This window comes from Besnoitia besnoiti, chromosome II, assembly GCF_002563875.1.
Source record: "Besnoitia besnoiti strain Bb-Ger1 chromosome II, whole genome shotgun sequence".
Taxonomy (NCBI): domain Eukaryota; phylum Apicomplexa; class Conoidasida; order Eucoccidiorida; family Sarcocystidae; genus Besnoitia; species Besnoitia besnoiti.
Genome location: NC_042357.1, coordinates 2218187 through 2245977, shown reverse-complemented (window position 1 = coordinate 2245977; position 27791 = coordinate 2218187). Strand labels below are relative to the sequence as shown.

The window sequence follows — 27791 nt, the reverse complement described above, 5'->3', positions numbered from 1 at the left end:
GCGAAAGCCAGAAGCCATGGACGCTCGCAAACTACTTTCCCCCGACTGCCTATCATCAAGTCCAGATTCGTTTTGTTTTCTCGGTGCGAGAGGGACGAAACGCACCCTGGGTGCCCGTACGCCTCGAACGCCGACAGGCTCCCCCGACACCACGCGTCGTCCCGTGGTATGATGGACGGTAGCAGCATCCCGGCGCCCTCGTTTAGCCTTCAGCGACACCCGCAGCTCGCGTGTTCCATTCCCTGTCTCCATGGCGTTCGCGGGCTGAACGAGAAAAACCGGCGCGCGAGCGCCACGTTACCAGGAATCTTCGCATAGCTGCGTGTTGCCGTTAACCTTGGGGAGAATACGCCCCGAGAAGTAGTAGTTGCTCTGAAACAACAGACCGACGGGAACGACAACCTACACACGACAGAAAGAGAGACAAACCACACAGAAAAAAGATGAGGAGATGCGCGGTGATCAGCGCAACAACCGACGATGTATACATTGACCTTCCTGAATGATGCTGGGGCGTCGCACATCGCCGTGCAGCGGAGAAACGAAAACACGGCCGCCGAGCGGAGACTGTGCGTCACGCGTGCGACTAAGAACCTGCAAAGTGGGAGAGATGCAGGACCATAATAGCTTCCGAAGAGCCCTTCCATTGTTGTCGAGAACCCGGCAAACACTGTCGCGCAAGGACGGACCTGAGGCGAGACGCAGGAGCCGATGCCCCGCGACCCAGGCAGCCAGCATAAGCCCACCCGCGGCTGCTAGGCAGACACGCATGCAGCCGCCACTCAGCATAAAAGCCGTCTGAGAACTTCAGCGAGACACTCACCATCAGGAAAGCCCAGAAGGACCACATGTAGAACGGCCACGGGGACTGGATGCAGGTGGCGAGCTGGCTGTTAGTGTAGTAGTCCTCGAGGGAGCCTCCCAGTCTGGGTCGGGAGAGGCTGAGGGCGTGCGTGCCCCCGTTCACAGCGCACGAGGAAGGAACTTGCTTCGAGGGAGAGGCGAAGAAACGCTTGCCTGCGTTCAGAGGGACAGCCGAAAACGCGGAACGGAGCCCGAGAGAAGCGACCACACTCTTAACTCCCCCTTGAGCAAAGGGCAGCGTTGCCGATCCAGAGGGAACGGGGAAAAGACGGAGAGCGGCGCGAGGCGGGAAGGGCGACATTTTGGACGGAAAAGAAAAGTAAGAGACCGAGAGTGGGTTGAGAAAGGCGCTTTGGCAACGAATGATGCCGCCGTGAAACAGCTCCTCCGCCACTGCGGGTACGAAACCGATATCGTGGGTACCGGCAAGGTGAAGGATACCGGAGAAGCAGAAACGACTAAATAATTCAGATTGGAAAGGCAGATGTTTTTTTCGGCAGATGCTCCTCGCTGGTGCGAGACGCAGGCAGGACGAATCGCTTTTTTTCACGGTTAATCCTCGGTGCGCTTGGATGCATGCAAGCTGCTTGGAGCGTGAGGCTGGGCGCTACGAATCCGGCTCCGGCGCAACCTCGTGCGCAGGCGCAGACCCTCAAGCAAAAAGGGTACAAAGAGCACCAATACCTAGCTCAGAGAAAAGGGGAAGACGCTGACTCGCTGCTACGGCCATTGTGGATGGTGGATGCCTTATTAGGAGTATCGAGAATCATGAACTTGAGGAATTCGTCGCCCGCATAGTAATAATGGACTTGAGCCGGCGGGCACCGGCGCGCATACACTGCGTAGCTTGTGCGTATTCCAAAACTAGCCACCTCAACCGCACACCGAATTTAACTGCAGAGACCTGATCTCCGTGTATGGCTTAGTTACTGGTAGATTGGCCTTCCATGCCCTGTCGAGTGCGTCTAATCGATAGTGGCTGTGTGCTTTATTCTGGGGGGGAAAGCTTGCTGTGGGTGCGATGCCGTGACGCTCTCTGTGTGTTTGGCTGCAGGACACTCCAATGCCTTGCGCACAGATCTCAGCAGACCTTCAAGTTGACGACATGTCAGGGCAGTGAAGACGGAGAAGCCGCTACTCTTTTGTGAACCCGAGAAGCATCGACAGGGCCGGGACGCCCTCGAACAAGGCGCCTCCTCAAGCGCAATGTGAGCAGCGCGCGCGCCTTGTCTGGCGACCAGATGTGCGCGGAACAGAGGGGGTGGCGAGTGAATGCACTCCCTTGTGTCTGTCGCTCACGCTGCTAATACTGCCCAAGGACTACGCAGCGTGCAGGTGGAGAAAAATGATCTGCGCCTCGGTTACGGTTTTCAGTCTCTTTTTTCGCCCGTGCGTCCTCACCCCCGACATTCTCTTCGCTTCCCTTTTCTCACGTTTGTTCGACGACGTTTCTCCTGCGCAAAGCGGACTTGTGATGTAGCGGACGCGCCACTCCAAGGCTGACAACCGGACCCGCGCGCGGCAAAGATCTTCACGAAGTTCGAGCGGCAAAGACGTCGCGGTCGCGGCGAGAATCGCATACGCATAATGCATTGCCAGGAGGGTCACTGTGTCGCTTGGGTGACTTTTCTTGATCCTCTGAGTCAAAAAAGGATTAGGCGATTATACTGAGTGTCGCATGAATCTAACTTCTCTGGAGACGATGCCCTGCTGTCTTACCTCCTCGTCGTGAACGTCACGCGCGGACCGGCAACAACCTATCATCTGTCGCTTGCTGTCCGTCTGCCGACTCGCCAAAAACTGCCAGATGTCTGAGATAAGTTACCAACTTTTTTCTCGGCTCGGGCGGAGGGGATTTGCCGTCTGCTGTGTGAGCTGGTAAAGCTATACGTCCCTCTCGCTCGACTTTTACAGGGCTGCGACACTTTCTTCCGCGTCTTGCGCTTTTCAAACGCCTCGACCCGATCCTGCGGTCCTACAGGGTACCGAGCAGGGGCCTTTTTTGAAAGCCAGACTCGTTGCCGCGGTTTGGCTGCCTCCAGAGGGGTTGTTTCCTGATTTATCGTTTCCCGGCTTGTTCGTTTCGAGGACTCCTGTCGTTGGTCTTGACGCCCGTATACGTCGCCGTCCACTCGTCTCTGTCCTGTCTTTCCACGAACAGCCACGCACCTTCCTTCGTCTCGGCACCACTGCCCGTCATTTTGTACGACTCGAGGCTGCGCCACACACAGCCACTATTCATCGATCTCAAACTCTGACTCCGAGCACAGGGCGCCGTCTCTTTGAAGGCCGACGCGCTGACTCAGTGGTTCACTCAAGACCTCATTTTTTGCGTCGTCATGCATTTCTGCACGCCGCCACTCGGGGGCCCGCCATGATCAAACCTGTGTGAAAGGGGTGCCCTGTTGGCGGCTCTCCGGCGCACTTTTGTTTTCTTCTAGCTTCCAGCTAAGCGAACCGCAGTTCGCGCGGTTTCCATCTTGTTTGTCTTCGCTGGCGACCGCAGCGGCGACCTGCCGCTCCTCCCGATATGCGTTGTTTCACTGCACGAATTTCAATCGTTGTAACATCTAGGTTCCCATGCATTTCTTAGTCGTATCTGTCACTCTCGCCGCTCGTATGCGTTTTTTCCCGCTCTGCTTTCCCTGGATGCCCTCTCTCCGCCCTTGTAGCATTTTTTTTCCCTTCTGCGTCGCTGCGGATCCTTGCCGGCGATTTTTTTTGCCCGTGGCGAAGTCTGTGCACCTTCGCCAAGTTGTTCATGCATATAGTCCGCCAGCGCGGCTCTCGCTTCAGGTCCCGCTCCACCGATTAGCGCCATGGCGGATATCGCCGGAAACTCGTCGGAGCCGCCGTCGCCGCTTTCTGCGGGATTCTCGGAACAGCGCGGAGGGGTGCCTTCTCTCACGCATCCAAGTTGCCCTCGACAGAGAGAAGACACTGAGAGCGACGTGTCTCCTTCTTCCCCCTGCTCACCGGCGCACGCTTCGCCCTCCTCGCGCGCCCTCGTGCCGCCGCTGAATACAGCCTTCGCCGTGCCTCCTCAACCTGCGCTGCTCGCTGCCTCGCCCATCGACAGCAACGCAGGGCGCTTTCGGGCGCGGCCTGTCGTCCCCCAGCTCCGACTGGGGCTCCCGAGTGCTTCTTCGCCCCAGGCGGCGGAAGGCGCCGCGTCCCCTGCGAGCTCGCGCGCCTCGCCGTCCTGCGCCTCCAGCGGTCCGACTAGCGACGGCACGTCTCCCTGCAACTCCCCGCAGACGGCCGCCGCCGCGCAGGCGCGTGAGGTGCCCCCGAGGGACGCTCAGGGGCAGCACACGAGCAGCGAGCGGCAACAAGACACCTGGTCTTCGACGTCCTCTGATCGCTGCCCGCCGATGTCGCCTTCCAAGCGAAGGTGCGACGAGAGTCCGTGCGCATCGCCGTCGTCTCTGAGGGCGCTTCCCGCCCCAGTGGTGTGGTGGAGTCTCCCTCTGGTGAACTCGCCCTTGGGCCCCCAGCTCTCGAGTCGCTCTGCGCCGCAGAGTCCGTCCTTCCGTCGCGCCTGTCTGCCGCGCGGGGAAGAGGCCGTTTCGGGTTGCTTTCCCTCGTATCCGCGCGACGTCGCCGCAGAAGACGAGCCCAGCGACGACGCAGACTGCGCCTACACAGCGATCACGACAGCTTTCCACGACCAAATAAGGTTCTTGGCGGCTTCCTCGCCTGCGCTTCTTGCGGCCGTAGACCAAGTCGCAGAATCCGCGGTGCTTTGCCGGTTAGAGCCTGTCGCTGCAGGAGCTGGCGTCCAGCGCACGCCCGCGTACCTTTCGTCTCTCCGCCGTCAGCACGCACTTGTTCTCCTCACGCCTTCGCCCCAACCCGAGGCCTTCTCAATTCAGAATCTGCTTCAGACCTTTTCACCGGGTTCTGGTTCACAGCTCGACGCAGGACTGGTGGAGAGTCTGAGAGAGCAACTGGCGTCTCAGGAGCAGCGCTTTGAGGACTTGTTCGCCAAAGACATCTCTCAGGGGGAGCTGCGGCGAGATCTGTGGCGCACCCAGCTCCTCGAGATGCAGCACAAGAGCCAGCTCCGGAAGCAGACGGAGAAAATCTGCAAAGCTGTAGACCTCTGTGCGTCGCTGGCTTCTGCGCTCTCCGGGGATTCCTTGACTTCCGCTGGCGCGCCCAGTCCACAGAGGGACAGAGCAGCGCCTCCGGCCTCACCGGGCACTGTTGCTGAGCTCTGTTCTGGCCTTCTCTGTCTCCTTCGAGAAGCGGCTGCCCTGGGGCAAGGAGCCAGCGCCCAACCCGCGAGTAACGGCAGCGCTCCGGCGGCCAGGGAGGACTTCGGAGGCTTCCAGGCCTCTGGGCTGCGGGACGTGCCGCCGCGCCTGGGCGCCTTGAGAGAGGAGGGAAGCAGCGGCGCACGCCACGTCTCTTCAATCGGTTTCCCGTCGCCTTTGCGTCGCGAGGAAGCCGGCGCAGAGTTTCCCTTCTCGCCGTCGTCCGCAGCTTCTCGTCCGTCGCCCCCAGGATCGGGGCTGCCGAGCGAGTCGTCTGCGAACGGGGGCTTGGCTCGGCCGCTGAACAGCGGGCGACAGGGGAAAGAACTGAGTCTGAGCGCACGCATGCAGACGCAGCAGGCGGTGTCGCGCGTCCCGCCGCTCTTCCGTCCGGGGGAGGCCTCTCGAATGGGCGCAGCTGGCGGAGGCGCCGGCCTGCCACTGAGCCTCGCGAGCCCCGCACGCAGTGGGGGGGGTCGCGACACGGGGGAACTGAGTCGCCGCAGCTTGAGCAGTTTCAGCTGCAGCAGCTACTGCAGCAGCCGAAGCAACCTCACGACGCACCGAGGCAACAACAGCGGCGACGAGGGCTCTGGTCCGCCCTCTGGAAGGGGCCGCGTGTCCTCGGGGATCCCCACTGCGTTTCTGTCCAAATGGAAAGGCCGGCCTGCCTTCGTGCCGCGCCTGAATTTGACTGGTGACGATAGCGATGAAGAGGAGGAGGAAGGGGACATGGAAGACGCGCAGATGGGTGCGCCTGCGGCAGACGCACACGGCGGAGGGGTCGACGGCGCGCCCGTGCAGGAACAGGCGCGCGAATGCAGTGCGGATTCGATTCACGAGTCGGGCTTTGAGATGAGAGATGCAGGAGTGCCTCAGAGGGTCGGGCAAGCAGGGCGGCTTGAAAGCGACATGCGGCACCAAGCTGCTGAAAGCGAGCGAGTCTGCCCGGTGTCGACGCCTCTCGCTGGCCCCGGGGGAGCCCGCCTGAGTGCACGGGAAAAGGAAGGAAACGAGGCTGGTCTGGGCTCTTCGGACTCGGCGCTCTCTTCGCCGTTCCCGGCTGCCGGCCTCTCTTTTCCTTCCGCTCTTCCGCAGTCTCCGTCTGCCTCTTCTGCAGCGGCGCCTTCTTCGCTGGAAACGAGGTCAGCAGGCGAGCATGTCGCTGTGGGCCGCCGCGAGCATCTAAGCTTGGGGAAGGCGAACCGGGAGAAGATCGAGGAGGCATTCCTTCTTCAGCAGCAGCTCGCTCAGGCGAGGGGCACTCTCTCGGGGCATCAAGGCGCTGCTGAGTGCCCGTCTGCCTCTGGAGGACCTCTCGGCGCAGGGCAGGGTTCTGTTGGTGTGTCTCCTCCGCTGCCGTCCCTCCAGCCGCTCGACGTCGATTTAGATTCCACGGGGGCTGGTCCATGCGTGAGCGAGGAAGATGAAAAGCAGGTGAGCGTTTTGGTTTCTTCATCCAGCGAGAGTTTCGAAGGTGCGGATGGTGGGAGTCGATTCGGTTTCAGCGTCGCCGTCTCTTCCACAGAGCGGAGCTGCGGCGCGGGCCTTTCCGGAGGCCCGACCAGCAGCACCTGCAACGCAGACAACGACCGCAGGAATCTTTTTGGCAGCCGACAAAACATCGCCCTGAATCCCTCCAGCGGCTCTCTCGCTCCGGCGAGGGGGGTCACGCTCTTCGCAGCCCCCGGGCACGAGGCTGCGCAGGCGAGCCCTCGAGGAGAGCGACAGCAAGGGGGACAAGAGAAAGGCAGAGGCGCGGGAGGAAACGAGAAGGCGGAAGGGAGCCGACGCGGCCAGCCTCTGATTCCTCGCCTGGCTTTAGGAGAGACTTCCGCCCGAGCGAGGGAGCCAGCACGACGAGGGGAAGGCGCGGAGACCCGAGGCGTGCCCCCCCGCGTGGAAGGGCAGCCCGGGGATGCGCCCGTCTCGTCTCACGCGGAAACCCGGCTGCCTGCAGAAGAAACGGGGAACCCGCCGGGAGGAGCGGAGGATCGAGACGCTGCCATGGGCGAACTCGCGAGTGACCGCCGGGAGGTCCCAGTGCCTCAGACTCAGGGAGAGTCGTGTGATCCTCTTTCTCCGGTGCTGTCTGCGGCAGCGAGTCGGACGTGGCGGCCCAAACTGCCGCCTCTCACCCCAACAGCCGGGAGGGGTTCATTGTCTTCCGGCACTGGGGGGTCCGCACGCAGGCCTCGAAGAGACCGGCGGGGGAGCGCCGCACGAAACAGCACAGAAACGCCCAGGTCGCCCTCTGTCTCCGTGTCGTCTTCTTCGGTCTCGTCGCCATCGGTCGCAGAGATACGTAGGGCCTTCGAAAACCGGCAAGTGTGGAGCGGCTCGTCTGGTGGGGCGCCACCCACTCCTGTGCCCTCTCCAGGCCGAGCCCGACTCCCTGCAGGCTCGCCAGGCTTTCGGGGGGTGGACTCCAAGACCCCGCGCAGTGGCTGCTCTTCTGCGCGATCTCGGGGCTGCTCCTTGTCCTTTTCTCTCGAGGGGGGAAGCTTCCCCGGGCGTGCCCCCTCGTCCTGGCCCTCGGGGGCCGATTTGACCGCCGACGAGGGTGTCCCCAAGCCGCAGGGTGGGCTGGAGCCCAACGTGGTCGCGCCCAGGGGTAGCGGGCGCCCGCGTGCAGTGCCCCGACTGGTGGGTCTGGGAGGAGGAGACGACTCGAGGCGGCAAAGGCTGCCCTCGTCTCCCGGCGGCGGACTCGCGGAGGAGATCGTCCCCGCGTTCTCGCGCACCTCGCTTTTCCCGTCTCCACACTCCCACGCCGGTGGCGACAAGCGCAACGGGAGTCGCGTGACCGATTACAGGGGGAGAAGAGCGGACTCAGGAGCGGACCCGGCCTGCGACGATCAGGGCGAAGGGCCTTTGGAAGGACGGCGAGCGTTGTCGCCCAGGTCTGATTTTTCCGGCGCAGGAGGCCCCCACAGTCGCCCGAGCAGTCGAGGCAGTCGCGGGGGAGCCCGGAGGGGGAAGGGGGGGCGGGGGCCGTACCCTGATTCGCCTTGTTCTCGAGAAGGGCGACTCTCCTCTTCGCGAGGCTCCTACTCCCCGCCTTCCAGCCCTTCGGCGTTGTTCCAGAGTCAGTCTCAGCAGCCGCGCCAAGGCGCGGGCCAGACCAGCCAGCGCAGCGGCGGACGCGGGGGGCGCAGGGCTGGAGGGGCGAGAGCCGCCTCCACGTCGCCCTCGAGCGCGCAGTCGGGACAGGCGCCGCCGGTTGGGGACGGCAGCCGCAGTCAGCGAGGAGAGGACACAAGCGCCGGCAACGCGAGCACTCCACTGGCTTTCCCGGCGCGTGTGGTCCTCATCTACGAGGACTGGTCGGGCTCGGCGACTTCTCACTCCGTCAGTGGTGAGCATGCCCTCCGCGACGCACACCAGCAAAGTGAAGAGCTGCGCTGCCTGGGCGTCGATCCGACGCTAGTTTTGCCGCGCCGCACCGCGGGTGTACCCCCGGACGCGAAGCACCCCAATTTCCCGCACGTTCTTGACCTCGATTTCGCCAGCGGTGACGCCGAGGGCTTTGTCGGGGCGGCAGACCTGATGGCAGAGGCGGCGAAGCTCGCGCAGCGCCGAGAGGAGCCCTCAGAGAGAAAGCCAGTGTCTCTTGCGTCTTGTGGCCTCACAGGCGAGCGCGCCGGGAAGTCTGTGGAAGGCGCGTCTGTGTCTCCATTGGAGTCTGGCAAACCTCCGCGCGTGCCGCGGCTTCTGCTTCCCGCCCTCTCCACAGGGGGGGGCCCTTGCGACCCGAAGCGGCCGCCGCTCGCGCAGTGGGATGAGCGGTTGCCTGCTGGCGGCTGCGGTGAGGAGGGCGGGGCGCTGGACCATGCCCCGTGGCTGCTGGACGGCGACACAACGGCGGAGGAAGAAAGCGCACGCGCTTCCTCTCAGCCGAGTGTGCACGAAGACGGCCGCGTCGTCGACCCTCTTCAGGCGGTGTCTGCTGTCGCTGTGGGTGCTGAGAAGAACCGGCCTCAACCGCCGGCTGTAGACAACACTGCCGCGGCGGGGCCTGCGAGTCTCCGGTCTTTGGCCGTCGACGTGAGCGACTTTATCCTCTCTGTGGGTTTCGAGGCCCGCGCGGGAGCCGAGGGGGGCTGCGACCGGGAAGAGTCGCTCGACGGCCTCCTCACCACGACTGCGCCGGGCGCTATGGTTGATGGTTCAAGCTTCGATAACCTGGTTTCCGAGTCGGCCTCTCCTGTCTCCGCGCCCCTTGTGTGGCACGCTCCAGAGGCTGGCGCTCAGGTCTGGAAAACGCCTGGCGTCCGAGCGACGAAGAGAGAAAAAGAAGGGTTGGAGAAGGGAGAAGATAGTGGGAAGCATCCGGGGCCCTCTGGAGTCCCGAACGACCAGCCGGCACGAGAAGGGGAACCCCAGCCGCGTCTGCCTCAGGAATCAAAACTAGCCGAGCGAACCAACTTACCGCAACAGCGAACTGATTCTTCGCTAACGACTGTCCACGAAGGACGACAGCAGGTGGCTAGCACGGAAGAGACTGCGAGGGGATTGGTGGGGCCAGGCGTCGGAGGTGTCTCTCCCGGGACTCCGCAGGATCGCGCATGGGAGGAGCCTCCTTCATCAGGTCGGCAGGTTGCCGTCGAGGCCGAGGGAGCCCAAACGGAGGCGCAGAGATTTCGCGCGACCGCAGCTTCTGTGGGGCTCGTGCCCAATCGAGTGGAGGAATCGAACGCCCGAGGAGTCTCGTCGGCAGCTCTGCTCTCAGCTCTGCTCAATCCGTTATTCAGCCCGCTTCCCGCGGATCTGCGCCTCTTGCTCTCCAGCGGCAGCGAGTCCAGCAGTGGGATTAGCACAGCGGTGGCTTCAGAGTCGGCGAGTCTCTCGTTTCCTCTCCCGGGCGACTACTCTGGAGAAGGCACCGCCCCGTCTGTCTACGCCGTTCCCACTCTCTCCTCTGAGCAAGCGCCGGCGCCCGTCTCCGCCTTTGCCGCGTTCTCAGCGGCCCTTGCGCGAGATCAGAGTCGCGGTGGCGCCCCCGTCCCCTCTTTGGTTACGGGCCAGCCGCCCCTTCAGGCGACCCCGCCCCCTCCTGTCTCCGGGCCTTTCCAGTCGGCGACCGTCGCTGTACGGCTCGGGTCGGCTGGCGAGGTCCCACGCCATGTGTATCATCTGCAGGGTGGCGGCGCGGCGCAAGCTGTCTGCGCAGATGGGGGCGTTGGAAGGAGGCAGCGCCTTCCCGTCGTCGAGGACCCGCTCCTTCGAGGCGCCCGTCTTTGGCAACTTCAAGCTCCAGCGCAGCGGCCGCAGATGTCGCGGCCGCCCAGCAGCAGGGGACCGCAGATGTCTGTGTCGGCCGAGCGAGGCGGCGCGCAGCCCTCGCGGGAGGCTTCGAACCCTCTCGCAGGCTCAGGCGCGCGGTGGGAGCTCTTGTGCGTGCGCGGGCCCCTGGCGGCACCCGCGGGCGCGCAGGGCCCCGTGAGGGCACTTCGGGGGGCGCCCAGACCCGTTCAGTCTCCTCTCGCCACGCATACGCCAGCAGAGCTCGGTCATGCCGCCTCACCGCCTCACGTCTTCCACGTGGCTCCCCAGCAACTTGTACAGACTCTGCAGCAGCCACAGCCGCCCGCACGCGCCCCGAGAGCGCATGTGAGCACGGCCGGCGGCTCGGTAGCGGACTTAGCGCCCAGAAGTGACCTCGTGGGCCATATGCTGCCCCCCTCGCTGGGGCTTCCCGCCCCCCGGGAGGGGACGCAGCCGAGGGGGTTGGCGGCCTCGGCGGTCGCCAGCGGCGCAGATGCACACGTGCGCCACAGCGCCGTGCTGGCTCAAGTGTCGCAGAGCCACGTTTTTCCGCAGATGAGAACTCAGCGGGCGCTGCATCACCAGCAGGGGCCGGCGGCGCCGACGCACATCTCTCAGCGGGGGAGGCAAGCCACTTTGGCGCCGCACCAGGGGGGACTGCGGGAAAGAAAGGGAGGAGGCGAGGGCGCGACGGGGCCGCGGGTGCCTTAGGAGAGACTCGTGACTGATAGCATGGCAGTTTCGCTCTAGGCAGAGCTGTCGTTTCTGCAGACGGTGGAAGGGGATGCACGCGCCTCAACGTGTGTGTGTAGGGTGGCGTTTTGCTCGCTATTCTTTTTCACCTGCTCGTCTATAGGTGCCTGTTTTGATAGAGGGAGGTGGATGGCGTGGCCGTTTTTTCTCTGGCGTGTACGAAGGTGTTGCCGACGTCGGTCCTCGATGCCGAGATTGGGAATGGCTGAAAAAGAAACGCTTCGGTAGAGATACATCATCGAGCAGCAACGAGTTTAGCCAGGCGGTTAGTATGGGGTTTCGTTGCGCAGTCGTTCGATTTTTAAGAACAAGCTCTTCGAACTTCGCGGCAAGGAGAGGGCGCGCTACGGCGGTACACTGTCTTGTCTTAAGCTTGTAGAACTACGACCGTTTCAGAGGATTCTTCTCTCTCATACTAAAGCGGATCGCCGTGGGAGTTCAAGCGACTGTTTGTCAAAAACACAGGGGCGCATCGTCACAGCCTCGCTATAGTTTCATTTTTCGTTTGGAACTTGAAAGAGAGGCATGAATGCATGCCATTCGTTTTATCTTCAAAGCGGTTGCCACATTTCAACATCCTAGGTTGTAGAACACACGCAGAACTGACTTAGATTCGCGGCACTCGGCACCTACTGGGTCTACGCTTTTCCCACTCAAATCGTGTCCTCTCGCATCTTCGCGTTCGTCAAGTCCTTCGTTTTCTTGTGGGATCTTCCCCTCCTTCGTAACGCGTCGCCTAAACTCCACGCAAGCGGTTGCGACGCGCTCTCGCTTGTCAGTCGAGTAAGAGGCCAGGTACGCAAGGTGAGGTTCACTTTGAGAGAGATACGTGTCACAGGCCGCCCTGAGCACGCAGATCAGTGGGGTACGAGACGCAGCGCTGTGAGGCGGCCAAGTCTCTGGGCCGCTCGCCTACCCCGTGTGAAGCACTCTCCCTTCCGCCCTCGAAGCGTCAATTCTAGAATTGCAAAGGGCCTGTTTCGGCGCATCCCTGCGATCACCGCCATCAGCGAAGGCGAACACTGCAGGCTGAACCTTGTTTCTTGCAGCCGGAAGAGACTGGCATGCATGCAGCAGCGGTGCTCATCTCGGTGCTGGTCGCTGCGAACTCCCTGCCCTGAACAGTCATTATAAAGGATCGATAAATGACTGCTGTTCTGCCTCCCGTGAGCAACGTTATAGTGTGCGTTTAGAGAATGCTGTGGATCTGTCCTCCCTGACCCATACGCGGAGACATGGCGTGGCGAACTTCAGAACACGATGTATATATCTTTGTCGGCGAGCCCCTTGTGTTGCCTTTCCACCATACGTCTGGCGCGTCATACTGCTTTTCTGCTCCGCTCTGTCAAACGACAGAGGACACAGAAACGTGGAATCAGCCGTAAATCACGCTTTTTTACTAAACGCGTGATCGAGCGCCAGCCCTCTGTTTGCTTAGAACTCCCGGGTGTAGACCTGCCTCTATGCATTGAAAGCGGATCGTACTGCGATGCAGAGCAATTCTTGTTCAGCTGGCGAAAAAAAGCTGTCGCAGGCTCGAGAAGGCTACCCCCGAGCTTCCAGCAAATCCAGTCATGCGACCATCGAGACAGAGCGCCGTCGGCATTCTGGTAGGACTGAATCAGACCCTAAGCCGCAGAAGGTTGAGCGGACGAAGGACTGGAACGATTCCTGATTAACATACGCCTGAACTACTGCCCATCGATGGATTAGTGTCACCACCCAGAGTCTCGTCGCATGCCGCTTCTCGTCGCATACGTCTGCTCACGGCGCCGCCGTCTAACTCTCGAACCCCCTAGTGGCGCCGCACTGCTAGGCGCTTGAATCTACAGAAGCGAATGTGTGGTGCCAGTTGCAGATACGGCATTCACCAGCATAATCAGCTGGAGAGAAATTCCGCCGGTTGTGGCATGCAGAAACTGCCACGGCGTGTGCTGCCGCGAGACACACGCAAGGGAGCGCGCTAGCTGGCGGCCGCGATGGGCACTCTCGCAGACGAGCCTGGAGGCTGCTCCGCGGCATCCATGCTGCTCAAAAAGCCGCACAGTGTCAATTATTTGTGTGCTCAAGCCACAATATACACACTTGCGCGTTATTCGTGCTTCGAAATTTCTTGGCTCAACGGCGCGTGTCGTGACCACAGAGTGACGCGCGGGTGGTTCTCTCCTCTCTCAGACGAGTGCGACGCAGTTGTTCATTTGAACCACTGTCAGCCACCCAAAAAACGTTGTTCAGTATTTTTCGCGTTCCCGCAGTGGTAAACCAAGGGAGGCTATTCGTGCAATGTACAGAGTTTTCTCGATAGTGATTCTGACCCTCCTTTTGCCGTGTCTCTTGTTTTGCGTGTGTCCATGGAAACCCGCCCGTGCCTAGAAGCCGCCACGAGACAAGCAGGGGCCTTGGTCTAGTCGGACCGGATTATCTTCGCATCCACGTTTGTCTACAGTTCGTGCCCACTTTGCTCGCGTAGGGCCTCGAAAACCTTTGTCACGTAAGAGGGAAAGATGAACGCAGGAAAAGCGCAAGGCGGTGAGACTGCGGGCGCGCGCGCTGCGACCGGTGTGGCGGATGGTTATCGGAATGAATTGAGTGAAAAGCAAGTTTCTAACGGGCAGAGAGATGAGACAGCGGCAACCCCAACTACTGGTCGGAAAGGAGAGGAAGACGAAGTCCTGAGAAAAGCAGTGAAGGTGAGAAGCAGGAGAAGCCGGCCGAGGCACGGCTCTCGCGGGTCTTGCCAGGAGGCAGCTCTCAGGTGTCCGGCGCATTCCCACAGCAAGGAAAGGCTGGGGCGGCTAGAGAAACGTGCTTGAAAACGGCGGGCTTTTCAGGAGAGAGTTCAAGCTTTGCATGCTCTCCGCCGGGGTCGTCGTCCCCCAGCGTGTGCCGCGGTGCGTCTTAGGCGTATCTCCCTGCTTCTGTATATAAAAATACATATTTATATATGCCCATGCATGCACCGAGGTACCTGTGTGTATGTTCTCGTACGCTTCGGAAAGAGGTTATTACACTCGAAGTCGCGCCGCTCCCGTGATTTCGCGTACGCTCTGTCGGTTGCCCTAAACGTCTTTAGTGCCTACGCGTGCCAACGGCATCGGTGTGTGTTCTGTGTACGAGAGCGTAGATTTTAAGTTTTCGCTCGCATGTGCAATGCCGGTAGACACTTCCCCCCACTCCGAGGAAAGAATTTCATCAATGTTAGCCCGGTTGCTCACCATGAAAACTGAGGCTGTGTCTCCGTCGTGCTGCATGCGTGCCCGCAGTCGTACAACAATGAGGACTGGCTCCACAGCCGATCTGCGCGCGAGGTGCGCATTTTGTGCGAGTACTTGGAAGTCGAAGACCGCCTGAGGAGGCAGAAGGTCCTCTGCACGTTCCTTCTCTTTGGCTCTGCGCGCGCGCGGAGCCCTGACCAGTGGAAGAAGCTGATGGAGGCGGCGCAGGAACGTCTCAAAGACCCCGCGACGCGCGCCGACGCTCAAAAGGAGATCGCAAAGTTGAAGCGCTCGGAGTGGATGTGCACCTACTGGGTGAAGATCCGGAACTTGTCACGCATGCTCATGCAGTGGCTTCAGACGGAGGAGGCGAGACAGGTTAGTCCGGGAGGAGAAGACGGGCACATAGGCAGGGCCGCATTTTTCAAGGGCTTGCGAAGATTACAGATTGAAACGGACGTCCCGATCCGCGGCCGGACTAGGGCGTATCGCGTGGAGATTGTCTCTCCGTGTTGTGGGATGAAGGCCTTCCCGCACACACTGGGCGGCGACGTGGAAGGTCTGAGTGGTCTGCTGGGGGCGTGGCGTAGCGCCCGGATGCATCATTGTCGTGCGCTTTGGTTGTCTTTGCGTTTACGCCCTCTGGAATCGCAGGCAGTTGCGCGTCTTCTGCGCGAGCTCCCGGCGCCCGTGGGGGGTAGCGGGCATCACTACACCGCCGCAGACGTCTCTCCGGTGACGGATCTCTCAGAGCCCTGTCCTGTGGCGATCTGCACAGGCGGAGGCCCCGGGATGATGGAAGCTGGCAACTGCGGGGCGTCTGAGGCTGGCGGCGGTCGAAGCATGGGCATGGGGGTTTCGCTGCCTTTTGAGAAAGGCTTGAATGCGTTTGTCGACGAGGGCCTCGCCTTTGAGTTCCACTATTTCTTCACGCGCAAGTTCTGGATGGTCTACTCCGCACTCGGCGTCATCGCCGCGCCAGGTGGCCTTGGGACGCTCGACGAACTCATGGAGGTCTTGACGCTGAAGCAAAGCGGAAAAATGAAGAGGGACATCCCCATCGTGCTCTTTGGGAAACAGTTCTGGAAGGTAAGAGAACTGCAGAGAGTTGCACGACGCCAGAATACCACGCGGCATGTAGGAAACAGAACGTGAGGTCAGAGCGAAGCCGTGACTAGGAAAGAGGAGACCATGCGCGACCAAAGGGGTACAGAAAAGCTCTTTTGCAGAGAGAAGGGAGAGCGGCGGCCGTCAGCAGGGCGAGCGCACTCATCTTCGTTGACCGGCTCATATCCATTCTAAAGCGGGCGAAGTGGGCACCGTGCAAATATCCGTCCATCATATACATCATATATATGTATATATATGACTGTATATACGTATTCAACGATACATACGTAGGTTACATTTAGCGCAGGAGTTGGGTATTTACTAAAACGTTGGTGGAAAGCGTTATAGTCATGCACACAACTGGCATGCGCTGAACTATTCGTGCGAGCCGCTCCCTCTTTTTCCAGGACATTGTGTCGTTTGACAAGCTGGTGGAGTACGGCGTTGCGACGGAGAAGGACCGCGACCAGCTTTTTTACACGGACGACGAAAACGAAGCGTTTGACTACCTGAAACAGTTTTTGCTTGACGACAAACTCGTACTCGGAAACCAGTACGTACACAAATCTCTCAGGCACGTGACTCCGAACGCATTCAGCCCGGGAGGGAGCGGAGGCCGGGGCTCTGACTACTCAGAGGCAATTTGAACAACGCGAAAAAAGGGGGGAGCAGAGCGAGATACCCGCGAAGTGCACCGCCAGTGCTCGTGCCGTCGCTGACCTGGTGAAGACCGAGGCGAAGCGTGAGGTTTATTCATCTCTTCCTACGGCTCGCCAAAAAGAGAGGTATGCCTTAGCTCCGTAGTGCCGAGAAAGGCCGAGCTTGAAGGCGCTGTCCTTCTGTAGAGCATAACGCGGCATGGACGACGGTGGATACTGAAGAATTTTTTCTTCTCAGGTCGGGGATACAGATCCGAGCTTTTACACCCTGTGACAGTGCGTGTAGGCCTCAACACTGTCGCAAGCTTTTGTCCAAGGGGGATGTTCTCAGATCCGCATGATGCCAAAATGGATATGTGAAAAAATACATGTTTGTGTCTGTTTTCACGCCGCTCTCTTTCGCGCGTACCGGTACCTTCTTGGCATCCGTCCTTGTACGTGTAAACCTGTTTGCGGGAGTGGTGGACTTAAGGCCGTGAACGAGAGGCACTTCAGCGTGGAGCTAATCGATCGCTGCTGAGCGCACTCGTCCCTGTCATCGACGGGGCTTCTCCAGGTTTAGTCTCTCTCATCACGAAAGCTTGTGACCCAGTGCGTAGACACAGATCAGGACACGCGTGCGCTAATTCCTCATCGCATGCGCTGAAGCCGTATGCAGCTACGTAGGTCATGCATGCGTCAGTTGGAACAACGGCCATCGGCCGTCGCATGCACCTGATGAATGGACCCTGCGAAGCTAGCGACAGAAACGGGCTCAACAGGACGTTCCTTCGCAGCTCTCATACGCATACAATCACGCAGGAGAGATAATCACTCGATTTATTCTTTTACATGTCAGATATCAGTGTACTCTGAAAGGAGCGGCAACAACGGCCACTATTCTTAGAGCTCTGTGAGGTTCGCTGACTGCTGAAAAAGGGTTTCAGGTGTGGTAGTGTCGGTGTGGGCGCGTGAAACATGATTTCTACGGCTGACGAGACTGCCTTTCCACCTACGCTGCTTCGCCGCTTAGAGAAGCAGGATGCCCATATTACAGGAAATATGTGTGAGCCGCTCGTGAAAAAGACAACGGCGATTGTAACACTCCTATCGGACGCGAACTCTGCCAATGTCAACTGGGCTGCCGCTGAAGGCAGCTGTCTTCTTCACTGGTTCGAAGCTCGCCGGCCTCGCGTTGCGTCGCCAACCATCATTACCTTAGAAAATGTTCTCGACGCGTCGAGCTTACCATCCACAGGAGACTACGAACCAAAGTCAGGCACACCAAATGGCTCAATTCAAGGTGTGCGCGTACCACTACAAAAGCTTATATATATGATAGACGCACGCACACAAAAATATCGAGCTCCGCGCGCAAGCGAGCGTCGCGAGCTCGAGGGCGCAATTCCTGCCGACGTATCCCTACACGATCGACCGGTTGCAGAGCAAACGCTTCGCGAGTGTCTAAATCAGCATCATTTCAATGATGTTCTTCAGCTCCGCAATCTGAGGGTTCAGAGCGGAACCTTCCTTGTTGGTGATGGAACACGAAATCACCGGTCGAGAGACGCCGCATGCGCGTCCGAGGGCGACCTTGCTTCTGACAAACACGTACGGGACGTTCTGAACAGAAAAGACCAACAATGCACACACTCCGCATGTGTTTAAAGAAAATCTTCACGCACAGCGCCAACGCAGCAATGAGATCTCGGATCCGGTCACCGATCCAAAACGCAGTGGACTCACACGTGGTTGCTTCCCAGGAGGACAAGATGCCTCGCCAGCACAACAGCAGCAGCGGTTTCGAGAGGAAGCGTGCCAGCAAATAACACCGTGTAAGTATGAGCACATGGGGGAGGCATGCACGCACGCCTGTCCTACGGAAAACGTCAGTTTCCGTAAGTCTTCTGCCTCCTGTGCAACACACGTTGGCCGCACGTGTTGTCTAGCTTACCTTATCTTCGCAGAGCAGAGGCAGGTGCAGGAGAATTTCCAGAGGCTCCGCGTCTGCCGCCAGAATGACAATCTCAGCAGTTCCTCTGTTCAGAGTCTTTGTGGCTGAAGAGACACACGCCGACTGACAAGCAAAATACGTACAGCCACAGGTTGCCGTTTTCATCGCAGTCAGCCAAGTCCATTCACGTTCACGCAACACCGAACGCAAAAAATCGCGAAGTCCTCCCTGAAAGTTCTGCCGCTTAACGAACGCAGAAACGAACAGAAAGACTGAAAAGCCCAACCAGCAGCGACTCCCGATCCTTCTCCTGCACCGTATACGAAGAAGTGGAAACGTTGAGGAGCAAAATAGTAGTACCAGACCATCAAATATGATGTGCACTGGTGAGCCAATATGCCAATAACGCCGCAACGACACCGCCGCTGAATCCTTCGCCCGCTCGCCCGCCTCCTCCTCCCCAGGGCCCTGACACCGGCTGCGAGGCAGCGGGAGGAGCTCGCACCAAATCGCATGAAGAATAGCCAAAACGATTGGCACCAGGTTTTTTCTATTCGCTGGGCACCACGCTTGTCCTGGTGCTGAACGGGCGACTCGAATTGCGGCTGAGGCAACGCCGTGGGCTGCACCACCCGCGCGCGGGTGAACTCTTCCAGCGAGAGCATGAATCTTGGCAAAGGTAGAAAGTCTTACCTTCATTAGCACCCTTTCTCAGCTGCTTGTAGCTGCAGGCCTGCTGCACCATATCCAGAATTTGGTTCGTAACCTCCAGCGAAGCCAGGGGGTACGCCTTCGAGCTCACGTCCCCCTCGTGGTCAGCCGTCATCTTCGAAACAATAAAAGGACCTGAAATAAAGGAGATGTACACAGTAGGTATATGTCTATTCATCGGAAAGACCCGAAAAAATTAGCTGCTGATACGAGGAGACCACCCGAGGGATGAGAAAGGGGCTGCACGGACGAGATTTTCACCCCCCACCACCAACGACGGAACCGGCAATGCGCGACGCGCTGACAGAAATGCCTGAAAGATTCCTTTTGAGATAGCAAACCGTGATGGACGCCGGATATTAATGCGGGAGGTCGCGACAAAACTATGACGGCCGTCGTTTTCACAAAGCCTTTACCTGTCGGGGGGCCCTGTGTGGGGGATAGTGCGTTGGGTGAAGTTTTCGCAGGAAGCGAAAAAAAGCTCGAAAGAAGGAACGTCAGCGTTTTATCAGCGGCTCAAAGCGCAAGATCGGTCGGACTGCGCTATCATCGCGGCTGGAAACTTTTCATTTCAAAGTGGCAGAAACTTCACCCAGTTATGGCTTCGCACAGCGCATGAAAACACTACCCGACTTGACCAGACTGCTAGCAAGTGGCTCAGAACCGGTCGCCGCATGCCGCACGCAGCATGCGTCAGCGAACGCAGACTGGCGAATGTTTGTTCCACACGCGGCCGACTTCCGCCTTTTTTGTCTTCCGATTCGATGATCGCGCAGACAACAAAGAGGTGTTGCTTTGCCATCGAGCCAGGCTAAGTTTTTGTGCGGCAGAAGCCAAGGAAGGAGGGGCGGGGACTCTAACGCAGAGCAAGCGTACCTCAAGATGTGTCACTCAGTGCTTGTGTGATGAGTGGGAGGAAGGGGGGAAACTGATAGCCGGGATCGATTGTCTATGAGAAGACTCCGCATACCTTTCGGACAAGACCTAGAAAGCGCGGATCGTAACTGCGGGTGCCAGTACGCAATGAATTCGTTTTGACAAGCGTGTCTGCCAGTACAGAAAATGCCAGTCATCACCGAAGTGTCGCCACCAGTGACGAACTCTAAGCCTCCCGAAGCCTAGAAATAGATAAAAACTCCGCAAAAACACTGAAGGACCCGATGAGATTCTCGAAAGCGGCGAACAGCGAGCCACGAAGGACACCAAAGTCCGTGATCGCCACGCGACGGCCCGCTTGACTGTCACGCTGTTAAAAAACTTAGAAGCCTCTGCCTTCATCTGGTGCCACACGATGTGGGGATGGCCATGAGAAGCTGAGAATCCACAACTGAACTCCTAATGCTCGTCTGTTTATCCGTTCTGGTCCATGGACGCCGCGACTCATGCATTCACTGTAACTTGTCACTCCGCTGCTGCAGACACCGTCTGTCCGTTTAGCTCAGCACTCTTTCACAGTCGATTCGTGGGCTGATTCACGAGTGACCACTCCGCTGAGGAGACTCCAAGTGCCTTCATTCTCCTGCATAGAGCCTGCATGGCTTTCCACTTCAAGGCGCAGACGCCTCGTTCCCGCATCGGGCGGAAGGCAGGCGCTTGTCTGCTTTGACAGCTTGGTGCCGTCTCTACCCAGCTCGAGTCCTCAATCGTTAGAGGACTTCTTTGCTGCCTTCCCCTTCGTTCCTTTCTTCCTCTTTGCGGCCTGAAAACAAACCTATGCCGAATATAACGAGTGAAGGCAATTTCTTAGAAGAAGCGGTCATCTTTCACCGGCCGAAAATGGGATAATCCTTGCAGGGAAACCTAAGAGAAAGAACCGCGGAGCCTACCGCAGTAGGCTCTGGAAGCTACCTACCTTTTTCATTTTCTGTTCTTCCTCGAGTCTTTTCAGTTCAATCAGCAGAAGCTCCAGCTTATGCAGTTTTTCGTCCCTGCATTATTTCAGCGTACACTAGAAGGGCGCACAACCTTGGAAAACACGGCTTGATTCCAAAATAAATGATTCTCTAGCTCACCATTTGAACACACCCCCAACATCTTTCCTGCTGACGTGTCTGCAGACTTGATTAGCCCAAGCAGCTCTCGATGTCAACTCGCTTGACTCACTCAGCGATAGATATGAGACTCGAGGACACTCCAGATTCTTTTGCGGCTGCAATTTCCTCCTGGGCACAATGTAGAGAGGAAGAAAGGAGCGCATCCTCAGCTCTGTCAATTCTGTCCGACAGTGGCGGTGCTGAGCTTCAAGAAGCAGCGAGGCATGGACGACAGTTCATGCAGTGCGTTCGCTTCTCAAAATTGAAGATTATTTGCCCAGATTTGATTCAAGCCGTGCTCGCAACTCCAGGCGAGGCTGGTGGCGTCACACAAAAGCGTCTTGGATACCGTTTTCACTCGTTCGCCTCAAGCATGCCGTGAAGGCTAGCGCGGAGCTACACTGCCCTTCATGTGTGGGAAAGAAGTGGAGTTCCCGTCAGACTGGATAGAACGCCTGCAGCCTCGTGTCAGCCGCACGCCGTGCGCTTGCCAGTGCTGAGGATCTCCGTTGCCGCACCCGCACTCGCACAGCGTACCCGGAACTCTTCAACGACGTGTTCAAACGGTTCAGACTCCGTCGCCCAGTCAGGGAGTTGAGTCTTCGCGTCTCCTTTCAAATCAAAGAAAGCTGGGATGACGCAGAGGCATTCAACGGCCTCTAATCGGCTTTGTAGTTTTCTGCAGCGGAATACGTTGGAGCACACCACCCCAGAGATGGAGAAAAGAAAGGTGAATCGGAGAAGATGCGGATGTTTCCGTCGTGTGCAGCAGAAGCTGACACAGCGGAACATCACCGTCTCCACGCAGCCTCAACCGCTCTGTCAATGAGCCAGTGAGGCACCACGAAGCGTCCCCCCACCAGCAACGCGAGCCAGCCTTGTGCGGCATGCAGATACACCTCGGGAACGTCCATGTTCGCGCAGGCCCATTTAGTAGTTTATCTCGACACGGTCTACCTGTGGCTCCACCGGCGCTTAGACGTGAGAGTGCTGCGGCCTGCAGAAAAAGCCGCCTGGAGAACGACTTAAGGGCGTTCGCTTACAAGTAGTCGATGACGCGCTGTTTGGTCTCCACCGCACTCGCCAAGAGTGCAGAGTTCGCCCCAAAATCTTCTGCTGACTGGATAACGTCTGTGAGTGCGCTGACGTATGGAAGACAATTCAATCGTATTAATCCAAAGAGGTAGCGTCCGTATGGTGCTCTGCCGAAAACGAGGGTGTGTATATTCCTTCTACACACGTGTTTCAAAAGGCCTCGTTGACTCGTATGCGGGGTTCCTGACCGAAGAAGCATGAGCCGCCCAGTTCTGGCGCCGCCCAGTCACCGCTTAGGTTAAGCGAGGCGGCAGATCCAACGGAGGTCATAACCATAGACCTCCTTTCACTTATGAGATTCGCAGCGCAGTTGTCGCGCTGGAAGGCATGCAAGCAAGCGTTCCATATAGGCTTTTATACTGCTGAGGGGAGCCATGATCGGGACTTCGCGCTCACTTGATAAATTGCACGCTGGGAATGAAGTTGTCGTAAGATGGCTTGCGCAGCAGTCTGGTAATTTCCAGTTCTGTTTCTATTTTTCGCAGTTTAGTACGGGCGGCCTTTAAAACGCCTTCGTTGCATTCCTTGGAGACGCCATCGTTGATAGCAGCACTGAGCAGCTCGATAGCCTCAAAAAAGCCGTCGTCTCCTGAAAGTTCCTGATAGAGTAACACGAGACGATATTTGAGGAGTAGCAGTGGCAACGGAGAGCGGTTTCGCAGAAACCCCATGGATTTAGAGAGCACAGGGCGACTACACAGAATGCACAGAGGTCTTCAGTCTCCTTAGACGTGGAAAACAGAGTTTGTCTCTCCTCGGAAGAGGGGATGGACTCACGGGAATATCCATCGCTTGCCGAAGCGCTGTCTCCGCCTCCAGCTTTGACTTTTGGTGGAGGATCCTTCTTCGTAATTTCGGGCAGACGGTGAAGTCTGCCGTTCCGAGCAACGCCTGAAATGGAAGATTCAACAGCGCTGAGTAACGTGTCACTATGCATGAAGACGTCTGCAAAGGTTCGCTTCTGCAGACCCACGGGGATAATATACATTATCTCGTGTGGCTTGCCACCAGAACTGTAGAAGAAAAGATCCTCACTGCATCAACCTCTTCGAGGGATTCACTATCTAAAGCAGCCAAGATGCGAGCTTCCGCCGCTTGATTCTGGCGCATCGCCTCGTGACACCTGAAGGGCAGAACTCGGGGGTAGCATGGTGGATGTCTTCGCTTTGGGAATATGCACGAGGATTCGCCTGGCTCAGTCCCCAAAATTTTCCCAACATTGTATCACAAGTGCGTTTGGCATTAACAGACGAAAAACGAGAATCCGTTACAGTTGGGTAAGTTCTTTGCTGAGCGTCTTGAATGCGTTTTCACGACAAGGAGGACCTACGCCGTGCGGCCACTGCTGCTGGTTGTGAGTTACAGACGAAAGGGCTGAGGTTCTCCCATGAACACGCAAGACCCGGTGAACATTCCCCGCCACGATGGGCCGCCGCAGCGCCAGTGGCCTCTGGCGCGATTTCTAGGCGAAACTTCTCCACAAATAGACTCTTCCATCAGCAGATAAACTCCGAATTCAGTGGACTGGACACATGACGATCTCACCATGTCACAGGTTTCTCTTTTGCCTCATCTTCTGCAGTTTCGAAGGTCCAGAACATATTCACAGCTGTCTGAGGCACACTCACACGCAGGGCGACCGGCAAGGCTTTTTCCGCCCACAGTGCTCCCGTCCGCCGTCCAACAAGAGCGAGAGGCAGACGCAGGTCTTCCCGTCGAGTACGCGGCGAGAGACTATTGGTGTTTAGTACCCAACACTAAAGCGTGGTCTCTTCAGTCTAGACGTCTGCTGGGTACCTATTGCAAATAGATCTCTCGAGGTAGTATTCTCTCATTAAATGGCACTACCGGCGCAGAACAACGAAACCCCGGAAGGCTGGAAGCGCCGTATGCTGACGGCAAGGCCTGTATGTTGTCCTGTCTTCTTGCAGAATTATCTGAGGACGCCCATACACTGCATCGAAATGCTTTCTTGACAGACGCGTATCCGGCCAACATAGCGTCCGTTATGGCTCCGAGTCTTACCGACGCGAAAAAGGCTTCTGTAAAGCTACACATATGACGCATCACTTTGTACGAGAAGTGCTCGCCTGTGGCCTTGCACTGCGTTGCAGCCGATGCCGCTTCCAAAATCCGTTTACTCCCCTCCGTCTGTATTACACACCCGACCGCAAGCCGTTGCCATCCTTTGTTCAGCCACTAGCCCATGCAAAGGATAGACTGCAGGAATCATTCGGAAGCATTCGGAGGTGCAACGTGCAAACTGAGTATGTTACTCTGCGTCGGAGTGGTGAGAAGGACTCTCAGCTTGGTGTTCGTTAAATCAAGGCGACAGTGCGCTCAAGGGGAAATGACACAGAGAGACAGCATGCTGAGAACGCTGGGCTGTACCAAGGGGAGGTCATAGTTTCGAGTGGGTAGCAAAATTATATGGTCGAAATTAGTGAGGGCTCGGGTCGCCTTGTCTGAGAGCCTCAAGTATTCAAAGAGATGCGCAAGGCCCCGCCATGACCCCCGCGAGAGATTGACGAAACGTCTACTGTAAGACTTCCTCCCCGACGTTCTTTTCTCACGCGTAAGATACGCACTTCGCAGTGAATGCACCACTGTTGTGCACTCACTCCCGCGAGAGCCACAGCGGTATGGCCTCTCCCGTTTTTCGCATCGACGTCTACTCCCAAAGAAAGTATTGTTTTGATAGTGGCCACATCCCCGCCTGCGGCAGCTGAAGACAGAAAGCAAGTTACATGCTAAGCTAATGTGAACTCCAAGACCTTTCAAAACCAAAGAAATACTCCAGCGGCCAAAAGAGGCCAATATACAATTACAGGCATCCACTGGCGCCCGCAATGACACTACGCGTGCCTCTGGCGGGGTCGTGGGAGCGCAAACCGCCAAAGAGCAGCAGGCAGGGGAAAATCTAGGAGCGAGCAAAAATGGCTTGTTCCAAGAAAACAACAAAGAGCTCCACGGAACTCTGATACACAGCGCACGCGTTCCGGACGAAACGCTCTAAAATTGCCAGTTTGTGCCTCGGGCACTATTGATAGGGCGAGTCCGCCCGCATGTGAAAAAAGTAACATGCAGTCACACGAAACCTGAGTTCGCTGACAACAACAGGAGAAAAGAAACGAAGTTGGTTGCCCCAAGTGGAGTCCACAGACACGTCTTTACTGTGCCCATTTTCGCTCTACATGCAAAGGGGCATGGGCCGTAGTGTTTCACACTGTCTTGTATTCTAAACTGAAGTTACCTTGATGCAGAACGGTGTTGCCCAGAGCATCTCTTGCGTGTGGTGAAAGACCAGCCTTGATAAGAAGCCAAACGATCCTCAGGTGACCTTTGAACGCAGCCCAGTGCCTTCAGACAATCCGAAAAGAGCAAAGACAGCGGAGTCAACCACTGCAGCGGAGAGGGTCGATGACCGCAGTGGCCTCTGCGTTGTCTCCGCCCTTTTCGAGACATTCGCGCTCACACAAAAGCTTGCTACCCGCATGCGGAGGCGGTTTCTGGTACAACTCTGTTCTTAAAGTGCAGGAGGCCAAAGCACACGGTTGGTGCTGTCACCCTCACGAGTTCGCGTCGCAGCTACTAACAAACTGTGCTTCTGTACTGCGTTGCTTTGGCCTCAGCCATACTGAAGTACGTTTCAAACACCCGTCAAACATCAAAGGAGAGCACGACATGATGAGAACAGCGTCCTCAGCTGGCCCTGAGAGCGCCAGGCAGCTAACCGAGTTAGTAGTTAGGTGTCCCTGGAACAAACGCTTCACTGGAAGCGGTTGCTTCTGTGCGACGGTAGTGTCCCTCGGAATGTGCAGATCTGCGAAACTCTGCATAACATCGCTCGCCCAAGGAACATCCCTCCTCATAAATACGCGGCCACGCAGACGATCGGCCCCCAGGGACGATGATGGTCCTACTGCGACGGTTAGACCGCTTACAGGGGTGTGTATCGCTTCCGTCTGCAGGTACGATCAGAGGGCGCAGGCGACCTGGAACGAGACCCCCGTGTGTCCATGCTTGAACCCTGCTGGAATCGAGGCTTAAGAGCACATAGTCGACCAAGACATGGCAACATAGTTTCGAGCTGTACACCAGACAGGTGAGGGACTAGGAGGAATCACTCAGGCCTCACTGACTCTGCGGTTCAGCCACAGATATTTTCTACTTGTATGGATGTACGAATTCAGCGGCAGAGGACCGCGGGTGTCAGGAAGGTTAGCGCTCCAATAGACGCGAAAAAAAGGTCAAGACACATTACTGCCGCAGTCCTTCATTTCCCCGTAGTGCGGCCGGCGGAGGCGGTGCTGACCCGTGCGCACATCTGAGAATGCTTAAGTAGGAAATAATCCGCTTTAAATAGCGGCTGTCTGTTACGCTGGCACGGGAATCGGGCCGCTGTCGCCAGGTCCGGTGTTTTTTTACCTTGGTTAGATTGTCAGCAGCAGCGTACCCGTATCCGTGGTCAAGGTACGTCGTAGCTGCCCCTGCTGCAAGCAGCTTCCTAACGAGGACCAAGTTTCCGTTTGTTGAAGCCCACAGCAGCGGCGACCACTGCTTGCTGTCCTTCAAGAACGACGCACGGATTCAAGGCGAGTTACGGTGGGACAGAGTCTGCAGAGGGTTTTTGTGCTGTTGTCTATCGGCATAACGCTGCGCGCTCACAAGCGACTTCTTGGTTGCGGTGTGCAGAGAGAGGTAGTAGCGACAATCGACAAGGAGAGCAACCAAATCCCATCTATGCATTTATAAGGGCACTAACGAAGAAATAGCGCGGAGGCAGCCTCATGCCACGCAGCGCAAGGCGAAAGACGGCGACTCCGAGCGTTTGAAAGCGAGAATCGGATCAAGCTAGGGCTGACTGATACGCAGTTGCGCGAGCTCGACACACCCGAAAAGCAGCACGCTTCACCGCGGCTACCACGGGTCTCCTGCAGATCCTTGCGCCCCTTTGCTTGAACCCTATACCACAACCCAATCGCCTTAATTGAAGGATCTTGCTGTGATCGGCAGAGTAGGCGCCGCAGAATCGATGCCACTAGCAAGACCAGAGAAATCAGGTATTTACCTCGTAACAGCAGTCCGCACCATCATCAATCAGATGAGCAGCTTTCTCGGTGTCGTTGAGACTGCAAGCCTCCAACAAACGCTTGTTTTTCAGGACCTGGCGATCCTCTTTCGAAAGAAGCTCCTCGCTTGAACTTGAGCTCTCCACAGGTTTTATGAATTCCTCCATTTTGCCACCTTCCAGGAAGGAGATGCTTTTAGGGACAAGGCTTGACACAAGGCTATGACTCTCCCGAGCTCCCTAGGGAACCTGTGAGAGGTTACCTCAGTACCTCATCTAGACATCTCGAGGTGAGGTCCTGCATTGCCAGAGAGCATTTCCTAGCTTCCCCGAGGTATTTCTAGAGGTCTAGATGCTGCAAGCATCAAAGCATTATTCCTTTCATGAAGTAAGAAAATCTAAGACGCCGGTGTGGAGGAATGGAACTCGGCATGAGGGTGACGCCGAGATCTCGATCTTGCCGGTACAAGTCATATTGTTGCTAGGTACACTCCTTCAACTCGTGCCATCTGGAACTGAGAGCCACCACTCCCTCAGTAAGCAAATGCAAGACACTCGCTGGACTGCCTTATGAGTAGCAAGGTTTTCTCGAGGCGCGACGGAGCAGAAAGGCACTCGGAAGCCTACAAAGCCGGCGCTCAACACAGCTTAAAGCGCCTGCGTGCGAGGCGCACATTGCAACCGAAAGTCTCGACAAGTTTAGTGAAGACAGGGGGAGGGACGGAAACATCGATGGGCTACTTGTACACATTCCATAAAATGCGGAAGCCACGCAACGGTCGAATGGGGGGCCCCACGCGAAGCTCCTTTTTTTTCGCTT

The 27791-nt window shown here is 57.7% G+C and overlaps 5 protein-coding genes across 5 annotated transcripts; 2 read left to right on the top strand and 3 right to left on the bottom strand.

Annotated features, from left to right (window-relative positions):
• Positions 1 to 297: 297 nt before the first annotated feature.
• On the bottom strand, positions 298 to 1165 carry BESB_036690 (uncharacterized protein; the record flags this gene model as incomplete). The annotated part of the gene is made up of 2 exons (XM_029362255.1): positions 298 to 402; positions 824 to 1165. 2 exons carry the CDS (start codon positions 1163 to 1165, stop codon positions 298 to 300), a joined length of 447 nt encoding a protein of 148 aa, XP_029221220.1.
• A 2518-nt stretch (positions 1166 to 3683) lies between these two features.
• On the top strand, positions 3684 to 11102 carry BESB_036680 (uncharacterized protein; the record flags this gene model as incomplete). The annotated part of the gene is made up of 1 exon (XM_029362254.1): positions 3684 to 11102. The coding sequence occupies one exon, from the start codon at positions 3684 to 3686 to the stop codon at positions 11100 to 11102; it is 7419 nt and encodes a 2472-aa protein (XP_029221219.1).
• Positions 11103 to 13648: 2546 nt separating this feature from the next.
• BESB_036670 (uncharacterized protein) lies at positions 13649 to 16116 on the top strand (the record flags this gene model as incomplete). The annotated part of the gene is made up of 3 exons (XM_029362253.1): positions 13649 to 13834; positions 14408 to 15448; positions 15877 to 16116. The coding sequence occupies 3 exons, from the start codon at positions 13649 to 13651 to the stop codon at positions 16114 to 16116; spliced, it is 1467 nt and encodes a 488-aa protein (XP_029221218.1).
• A 1455-nt stretch (positions 16117 to 17571) lies between these two features.
• On the bottom strand, positions 17572 to 18887 carry BESB_036660 (Prp31-15.5k-U4 Snrna Complex family protein; the record flags this gene model as incomplete). Its single annotated transcript, XM_029362252.1, has 3 exons — positions 17572 to 17730; positions 18062 to 18165; positions 18755 to 18887. 3 exons carry the CDS (start codon positions 18885 to 18887, stop codon positions 17572 to 17574), a joined length of 396 nt encoding a protein of 131 aa, XP_029221217.1.
• Positions 18888 to 21844: 2957 nt separating this feature from the next.
• Positions 21845 to 27139, bottom strand: BESB_036650 (ankyrin repeat-containing protein; the record flags this gene model as incomplete). The annotated part of the gene is made up of 11 exons (XM_029362251.1): positions 21845 to 21947; positions 22297 to 22499; positions 22678 to 22791; positions 22936 to 23023; positions 23446 to 23513; positions 23926 to 24051; positions 24522 to 24625; positions 25154 to 25260; positions 25845 to 25933; positions 26329 to 26469; positions 26972 to 27139. The coding sequence occupies 11 exons, from the start codon at positions 27137 to 27139 to the stop codon at positions 21845 to 21847; spliced, it is 1311 nt and encodes a 436-aa protein (XP_029221216.1).
• Positions 27140 to 27791: the final 652 nt, after the last annotated feature.